The sequence below is a fragment of the Triticum urartu genome, chromosome 1, assembly GCF_003073215.2.
Source record: "Triticum urartu cultivar G1812 chromosome 1, Tu2.1, whole genome shotgun sequence".
In the NCBI taxonomy this organism is placed as follows: domain Eukaryota; kingdom Viridiplantae; phylum Streptophyta; class Magnoliopsida; order Poales; family Poaceae; genus Triticum; species Triticum urartu.
Genome location: NC_053022.1, coordinates 568,898,420 through 568,908,033, shown reverse-complemented (window position 1 = coordinate 568,908,033; position 9,614 = coordinate 568,898,420). Strand labels below are relative to the sequence as shown.

General features: G+C 44.6%; 2 protein-coding genes across 2 annotated transcripts; both read left to right on the top strand.

The window, feature by feature from the left end:
- The first annotated feature begins 4,421 nt into the window (after positions 1-4,421).
- Positions 4,422-4,916, top strand: LOC125540003. Its single transcript, XM_048703567.1, has one exon. It carries the CDS (start codon positions 4,464-4,466, stop codon positions 4,797-4,799), a length of 336 nt encoding a protein of 111 aa, XP_048559524.1. The 5' UTR covers positions 4,422-4,463; the 3' UTR covers positions 4,800-4,916.
- Positions 4,917-8,770: 3,854 nt separating this feature from the next.
- Positions 8,771-9,367, top strand: LOC125539995. Its single transcript, XM_048703558.1, has one exon. The coding sequence runs from the start codon at positions 8,838-8,840 to the stop codon at positions 9,171-9,173; it is 336 nt and encodes a 111-aa protein (XP_048559515.1). The 5' UTR covers positions 8,771-8,837; the 3' UTR covers positions 9,174-9,367.
- The last annotated feature ends 247 nt before the right edge of the window (positions 9,368-9,614 follow it).

Sequence of the window (9,614 nt, the reverse complement as noted above, 5' to 3'; positions counted from 1 at the left end):
GTGTCTCCAAAGGTACATGTTGGGTTGGCGTATTTAGAGATTAGGATTTGTCACTCCGATTGTAGGAGAGGTATCTCTGGGCCCTCTTGGTAATGCACATCACATAAGCCTTGCAGGCATTTCAACTAATGAGTTAGTTGCGAGATGATGTATTACGAAACGAGTAAAGAGACTTGCCGGTAACGAGATTGAACTAGGTATTGAGATACCGACGATCGAATCTCGGGCAAGTAAAATACCGATGACAAAGGGAACAACGTATGTTGTTATGCGGTCTGACCGATAAAGATCTTCGTAGAATATGTAGGAACCAATATGAGCATCCAGGTTCCGCTATTGGTTATTGACCGGAGACGTGTCTCGGTCATGTCTACATTGTTCTCGAACTCGTAGGGTCCACACGCTTAAGGTTTCGATGACAGTTATATTATGAGTTTATGAGTTTTGATGTACCGAAGTTAGTTCGGAGTCCCAAATGTGATCACGGACATAACGAGGAGTCTCGAAATGGTCGAGACATAAAGATTGATATATTAGACGGCTATATTCGGACACCAGAAGTGTTCCGGGTGATTTCGGAGAAAACCGGAGGGTTACCGGAACCCTACCGGGAGAAGTAATGGGCCATATGGGCCTTAGTGGAGAGAGAGAGAGGGGCAGCCAGGGTGGGCCGCGCGCCTCCTCCCCCTCTGGTCCGAATTGGACTAGGAGAGGGGGGGCGGCGCCCCCCTTTCCTTCTCCCTCCCCACTTCCTTCCCCCTCCTAGTAGGAGTCCTACTCCTACTAGGAGGAGGACTCCTCCTGGCGCGCCAATAGGGGCCGGCCGGCCTCCTCCCCTTGCTCCTTTATATACGGGGGCAAGGGGGCACCCCTAGACACACAAGTTGATCCACGTGATCATATTCTTAGCCGTGTGCGGTGCCCCCTTCCACCATAATCCTCGATAATATTGTAGCAGTGCTTAGGCGAAGCCCTGCGACGGTAGTACATAAAGATCGTCACCACGCCGTCATGCTGACGGAACTCTACCCCGACACTTTGCTGGATCGGAGTCCGGGGATCGTCATCAAGCTGAACGTGTGCTAAAACTCGGAGGTGCCGTAGTTTCGGTGCTTGATCGGTCGGGCCGTGAAGACGTACGACTACATCAACCGCGTTGTGCTAACGCTTCCGCTGTCGGTCTACAAGGGTACGTAGATCACACTCTCCCCTCTCGTTGCTATGCATCACCATGATCTTGCGTGTGCATAGGAAAATTTTGAAATTACTACGTTCCCCAACAGAAACTATAATAAAGATGCAATGTCAATCGATGAAGGAATTGATTTCTTTTTATTTTTGGGTTTGTAGTTGCCTACTCCCTACATCTGGAAATACCTATTGGAGAAATGGATAATCTTCGTTAGTCTTCCTCATTCATAGAGACAATCTCCATTATATAGGAGAAATCACAAAAAGTGCTCAAGCGAACAACCACCACTCCAACGGGCCCATGGCCAATGAGGTGGTGACCAACTGGCCATGCCTTGAAGGTCACTTATCTCTCTCACGCACGCTCATTGAATGAAGAATTTGGGTTTCAGACCATGCCTTGTCCCTCTCTACCTTGAACCCGACCACCCTCTGGAACTAACAAGCTGGCCAATCATGCAATTTCTTATGCTCCAATTCTTACCTTACCTCAATCAGAGCATTATCTTCTTTAGCCTTAGGTATATAGTGTCATCTTCTTCTCCTCCAAAACTTTCTCAAGTTCAGTTTGCAATTTCCTAAGCTCAACATGTGGCTTTTTTCTCTTAGTAGACAACTGAAACTTTTCTTCAACATAACCAACATTATCGGTAATTCTACCTCCTTTCTCATGTTCATACATTCTCCATAGTTTGGTCAGTGCTTTCTTGAGCGTTGGTGGACACTCTAAATCAAACCACTGGATACAATAACAAATTACTCCTTCATTCCTACAAATTCAAAAAGCAATACCTACTTAACATAATTGATTACATAAATCCCTACTATCTATACTACATTGCCTACATTGTCCTACTATCTATACATAGTATGACTTGAGAATAATCAACGGACAACAGAATTCATGATATCTTCTTTAAGTCAGTGGCCAAGAATATATATAATCAGTGGGCCACATATAAAATCGGTAACTTGCAATGCTCCCAAAACCTCCTCCATGTGTGCCATCCATCGAAGGCTACAAATTTGGCTTTTGTGGCTCAGTGATGGCAACGGGGAGGTACTTCTCCATCGGTTAGTCCTCAAAAAACTGGAGTCATACATGGTGTTGGGGCTCTAACAAGTCAAAAATACGTGTCATTTCAAAGAGAATCGAGCTTGAATCCAAAATCCACAAATCAATTAGAACCCTAACCCTAGAAACTAGAGATGTGGTACTCACGTGGTTGCCAAATGATCCATTGTCATCACACGATTCCCTCCCATTCCCCCATGAAACCATGGCAGAAATGTGGTAATGACGGCTGGCGGGTGCAACAACGACGAGATAGGGGCATTGAAATGAGAGAGAGAGAGAGAGGAGCACGGGCAAACTGTTTTGGTGGGGGTTAACAGCTAGGGCTCACGGCCATCAGCCCCATGTCATGTATTGACCCGATAGGTTAGCCCGCCCTATCGACAAACATCTTAAAACGTGATAAGCCTCAAATCAGAGTAATTTGTAACCAGCGGGCCCCCAAATTTGTAGTTTTTAAGGAAAAAAGAATAGTGGTAGTAAACTAGAACCCTAGCCCCAAATGTGGTGGTTTTTTGTTATTTACTCGGGGTATCCCACCCTAGTTTCCTCCGTCTTAGATTCACTCTAAGTTTATCTTAGTCTATTTTCCATATTCCCCAAAAAGTTCTTAAAGCGATTGATGTGATTAGATGTGCCTTCTTTTGGACATCTAAAGAGAGTTGCATGGGTGCCAAGTGCCTTATTGCCTGGATAAATGTTTGCAAGCCAAATTATTTTGGTTGTTTAGGCATTCAAAACCTGCATGTTCGGAATAATTGTCTTTAAGTTTGTCTTCAAACTATTTTCTTCACTTGATGGACCTTGGGTCCATTGGTTTACTTCACAACACCCACTACACCTTCCTAATCCAACAACCATTTTCCTTCCTCACGAAAATTACAAACGTCCACCTGCCCACACCACAAAAAATTCCCTTTGTCCTCACCGGTAATGGCCTCACTATGTTCTCCTGGACTGATACCTGGCTCACCCGCCTCCCCCTCGCCCTACAGTCCCAAAATTATTTCCCCACTCCACAAACCACCTAGTATTAGTGTCACATGTTTTGCAGAATAGTTTACTTGCTAACCTATAGAATCACCTAACCATGTTGCTATTGTCGAGTTGGATGTGTTGGTTTCATTGTTGCAGGATTTCCGCCTCGAGAACCAACAGGCCACAGAATCCTCAACCATGTGCTCAACTTCTCCTCCAAAGAAGCCCATTCCCACCTCATGGTTGAAGATGCCATTGCCCGCAATGTTGACTGCATCTGGTCCTGAAAAGTTTCCGTAAGAGTGAAGGTTTTCACTTAGCTACTCTATGATGACAAGCTCGGCACCAAGGCAAATATTCTCCAAAAGCACATGGGCCAGAAAAGCTCATGCCCGACATGCAACGCTCTAGTTGAAGACGAAATGCACTTATTCATCATTTTGCCATTGGTCCTTGGCCATTTGGCAATGAATGGGGATGCCTCCTCCTGGCTCCTTGCAGTTGCTTTGGGACGTTGCTACTCCTCCTGGACTATTTCCGGACATTTGGCCTACCATCCTACTTGCCATTCTTTGGAAGATTTGTGGCTCACCTAACAAAAAAGTTTAACGCAATGAGTCTCACCCCCCTCGCCTCACCGTTTGAAACATTGTTGACGAATTTACACTTTGGACTTGTAGAGGTTTTCAGAACCTAGTCTAAGGGTACACGTTATGCCTTGGTGTGAATACCTCTCCTCGCGCAACAGCGCTAACTTATCTTTTGTAACACTAAAAAAACTTGAACTTCGGTTCAACATCTGTGTATCCTGCGCCATTCGTCTTGGGTATTCTCTTTGGTATTTTTGAATTTATCAGTTCCCAGTGTTTAGATGGGCCATGTGTGGTGTTGGCCGTGTGCATCTTAATCATACAGAAACTGAATGCGTGCTCGCTTGATGTGACGTTATGAATCAATAAAAGTGGTCGTTATCAAAAACAAAAAATCAAATAAGGTAGGCCTCGCTACGCATGCATTGCTACTGAACCATGGAACGCGTGACTCAACCACAATGCACCAAACACAGGTCCACGCCCGCTGCCATCACGCGCAAAACACCAGGAACCGCACGGTACAAATCCCTCACTTCGCGCGCGAGACCACACACCGTCCTAGTAGTCAAAGTTGAACACAACACACACATCTGCACGCACAAATCCGTGCACGAACCAACCGATCCATGGCGCCATGCCGAGCCACCGTCGTGAAGACGAGAGCGGTGTGCGTGCTCCTCCTCCTCCTCCTCCTGTCGGCCGACGTGCGGCCACAGTCCGTGGATGGGCAGGCGCCACCGGCTCCAGAGGTGGCCGTGACAATCGAAGCAGACGCCGACGGCCGCGGCAATGGCACCCGCGCCGGCGGCGCTGGGAACACCGCGAGGAAGGTGCTGAGCACCATCGACTGTCAGATCTGCGAGTCGACGTGCCGGGTCAAGTGCCTCATCAACAACCTCTTCCAGTGGGGCACCTGCTACCAGCGCTGCAAGGCCGACAATTGCAACGACTGGTGTAGGTAGTCAGCCGGCGAGTCACGGCACAAGAATGGAGCCGCGAATGGATCCCAAGTACAGCCGGGGGCTACATTACTATAGATGTCCTTGTGTCTCTCTTTATCAGAAAAAAAGATGTCCTTGTGTCCCGCCACTGCTAATTTTTTTGGCTTCAACGCCTATATATAAAGATGACGCTGCTATTTTAATTTCATTTACATATAAACTCGAGCTCAGCGCAGACAATACAAACGTTGACGCTCACAAACACATGCACATTAGCACATACATTCAATCCTATGAATTCACACACCCTAAGTCATTGAGCACAGTTTCATTTACAAGTAGAAACATGAATGTTTCCCTGCGCCTTTGTTCTGAAAAAAAAAAGAATGTTACTACTTTTATATTGAACCGTGCGGTGCTATATCCTACATGCAAGAGAAACTATAGAACAAGAAAATTCAACAATTCAAAAGTGTTTTCCTCGGACCAACAAATGAGCTAATCTATGTTTTCCTTTTTCTTTTTACGTTCACAAAATATATACTCCAGCACAAAAATCTAATTGTATTTTTTTTGCAAAAATGGTTCAGGTCTATAATCATAGTTCACCGGAAGTACAAAGCACCTCAAACATAATAAAATTACATGAAGATATCGAGACCACCGAACGATCTAATTGTATATACTTATCTCCAAGGCTCATTAGATTTAGAGGATTCCGACGGAACTTTCACCAACTGTATTTTTCTCTATGTTTAGCATTCGTTTCATAGGAATGGAGACACTAGATTCCTAAAGATTGCATTCATATTGACCTGATTTCTAAGGGTTATTAGCATCAGCTAAGACCTCATGAAGATATCTCAATGACTTAAGTGAACATGGCATTCAATTTGTAATTTGTTTTTCTTATTCTATCATGTAAACCAAACATGCACCTATTGGGTAAGGGTGTGGTTAGGTCCTAGTCAAGTGACATAACATAAAAAAGAGAAAAAAAGAAACTAAAACATTTTTTACACGGATCTCAATGTAACATCTCGCGGACATAGCATCGACTGAGACTTAATGAAGTCTCAATCGACAGACTTAGCAAGCCCGATTGGGTAAACCCATAAAAATGCACACGTTCTCGTTGTGGTTTGAGTTGCTTTTTATTCGGGGAATGTATGTACAAATTGTATCTGGGACGTCTGATATCATTTGTTTGTTCTTCACTAGAATGACGTGTGATATCATTTTTATCAGTTAATTCAAGATTTTCATGAAGAAAAAATCTCCTTGCAAAGCATCAATGCTTCCTTCATAACCCTTGTCCCAAAGAAAGATTCTCCTTTAAACACCAATGACTACAAACCCATTTCTCTGCGTAACTGCACCATCAAAATCATCACAAAACTCCTTGCCAACGGGTTCCAAACAGTAATATTAAAGTTGGTGCATAAAAATTAGTATGGTTTTATCAAACAAAGAACTATTCAGGACTGCCTAGGATGGGCTTTTGAATATCTCCACCAATGTCATCAGTCAAAAAGACCCATTATAGTGCTCAAATTGGACTTTGAAAAGGCATTTGACTTAATTGAGCATAAAACAATAATTTCTATTCTAAAAGCAAGAGGCTTTGGTGACAAGTGGATCAACTGGATGAACATGATCTTCTCCTCTGGCAGTTCCTCTATTCTTCTAAATGGTGTGCCAGGAAAAGTTTTCTTCTGTAAGAAAGGAGTAAGACAAGGTGATCCTTTATCCCCCCCTCATATTTGTTCTGGCAGTAGACATCCTCCAATCCATCCAGAATGAAGCCATGAGAAATAACCTTATCAATCCTCCAATCCCTAGTCAAGTCTGTCCTGAATTCCCAGTAATCCAATATGCAGATGATACCATCCTTGTCTTACTTGCCCAGTTAGTGCAACTTGCTCATATTAAAAACCTTCTTCTACACTTCACTGCTTTCACTGGTCTCAAGGTGAATTATGAGAAATCGATCATGGTTCCAATCAATGTACCTGAAGATGAACTGCCCAGTCTGCTGTCACTTCTTGGTTGCAAGTGTGTAAGCTTTCCTTTCACCTATCTAGGCCTTCCAATGAGCACATCAAACCAAAAATTGAATATTTCAACCCTATATTACAGAGGATTGACATAAGGTTGTCTGGATGCTCAACACTTTTATCTTATGATGGTAGATTGCTTCTGATTAAGTCAGTGTTTGCTTCACTGCCAATTTTCTACATGAGCACAATGGCTCTTCTAGCAGGAGTTATTGAGTAGCTTAACAAATTCCTCAGGCGGTTCTTTTGGAGAAAATAGAGGAGGGGGGCACAACACTTATTTCCTGGCAGAAAGTTTGCAAGCCCAAAATGCAGGGATGACTTGGCATTCTAGATATTGCAACCCACAATAAGGCACTTCTCATGAAGAATTTACATAAGTTCCTAAATTTGGCAGATATTCCTTGGGTTAATCTGATTTGGGGGATGACTTGGCATTCTAGATATTGCAACCCACAATAAGGCACTTCTCATGAAGAATTTACATAAGTTCCTAAATTTGGCAGATATTCCTTGGGTTAATCTGATTTGGGGGATGACTTGGCATTCTAGATATTGCAACCCACAATAAGGCACTTCTCATGAAGAATTTACATAAGTTCCTAAATTTGGCAGATATTCCTTGGGTTAATCTGATTTGGGGGATGACTTGGCATTCTAGATATTGCAACCCACAATAAGGCACTTCTCATGAAGAATTTACATAAGTTCCTAAATTTGGCAGATATTCCTTGGGTTAATCTGATTTGGGAAAAGCATTATCAACATGGGCCACCAACTGATGCTAGGGTTGGGTCCTTCTGGTGGAAAGCACACATCTCTCTTCTGGGTGATTTTAAGAATATTATGGAATGTAAGGTTGTCTCAGGTGCTACTGCTCTATTGTGGCAGGACAAGTGGATGGGTGAGCCACTATACATCCAATTCCCACAGCTTCATTCCTTCTCCACAAATCATTCTATCTTTGTCCAACATTATCATGCGGCAGATGAGGTATAGACAACTTCCAACTTCCATTATCAAATCAAGCCTTCAATCAACTTTAGCAGCTGGATAATCTTTTCCCACGGTTGAAAAATTCTGCAAATGATCAATGGAGCCATGAAGGCAAGGCTAATTTGTCCTCCATCAGAGTTTACAACAGCCTGATCCCAAACTCGAAGGAGCACCCAATTTTCAAGATGATTTGGAAAAGTAAAATCAGACTGAGACACAAGATTTTCTTCTGGTTAGCTGCCCATGAGAGAATAAACACTAGAGCCTTGCTTCAAAGGAAAGGAATGCACTTAGATGACCCTCATTGCCCAAACTGTAGGCAGAGTGCTGAAGAGACAGTAATACACCTTCTGTGGGGCTGCACTTTTGCTCAGGACTGCTGGAATTCACTGATTCCTGGTAAGAAAAGAGGCACATCACTTTATGAAGAATTTCTCCTTGCATCAGAACATCTACCCAAGAAATTTTCCTCAGAAATTATAATTCTTGGATGTTGGAAAATTTGGACCCAAAGAAATGGCAAAGTATTTAGAGGTCTGCAGCAGACACTTCGAAGTTGGAGATATTTCCTTAAGCAGGATCTGAATCTGCTTCAACTCAAAATCAAGGAAAAGCATATTGGCAGTTTCAAGCTCTGGATCAGTAATAATTTGTAACATGTTTGGTTCTTTACCTAGAGAAGGTGTAGGTTGATTTATTTTTTCCCTTTGGCCTCCTGGAGGCTTGTATTTGTACTCATTATTTGGCTAAATATAACACCGTAGAACGATTGTTCTACGGTTTACAGGTCGAAAAAATCATGCCATGAAATGTGTGACTCAACCACCTTCCACCAACACAGGTCCGCGGCCGTTGCCATCACGCACAAAGCACCACGAATCACACGTACAAATCCCCCGCGCACTACACCCTCACTTCGCGCGCGCCACCACACAACGTCGTCGTAGTCAACATTACACATACCAGAAGTACGTACACACAAACCCTCACACTAGAAGACCGATCCATGGCGCCATCCCCGGCCGCCGCCGTGAAGACGACGAGAGCGACGTGCGTGCTGTTGATCCTGCTCCTGTTGGCCGACGGGCGGTCGAGGCCCGTGGCTGGGCAGGCGCCACCGGCGCCCGAGGAGGCCGTGGCAATCGAGGCGGATGCCGACGGCCGTGGAAACGGCACCCGCGGCGGCGGCAGGAGCGCCGGGACGCCGAAGGAGTTGAGCGCCATCGACTGCCAGGTCTGCGAGTCGACGTGTCGGGTCAAGTGCCTCGTCAACAACCTCTTGCAGTGGGGCAGCTGCTACCAGCACTGCAAGGCCGACAACTGCAACGAGTGGTGTAGGTAGCCGTCCGTCGAGGTAACGCGCCGACGGATGCATGACACGCGCATGGATCCTCTACAAGAGGATGTCCGTTTTCTGCGACTCATGGTGTTGCTTTGAATGCAGCAAATCAGCTGCTCTATGTTTTCCTTTTTACATTCAACGAATTTGTATACTTTCCACACAAAAATCTATTTGTATATATAGTCATCTTCCATTTTGCTGAAGCCATTGAACTGTTCTCACCGTAATTCGGGTTGTTGTCTTTTTCGGGAATATGTTCAATCTGTAAATCGGCAGTCCTGGATGTGTGATGCTTGCTCTGTAGAAGAATCGACTGTGTTGGCCAGGTTGAGCATCCTTGCTACGAAACAAGGGAACGTGTGACTCAGCTACCATGCACCGACGTGGCTCCGTGCGGCGGCCAAGCCACACTTTGAGCTGGCCCGGTAGTCAACTGACTGC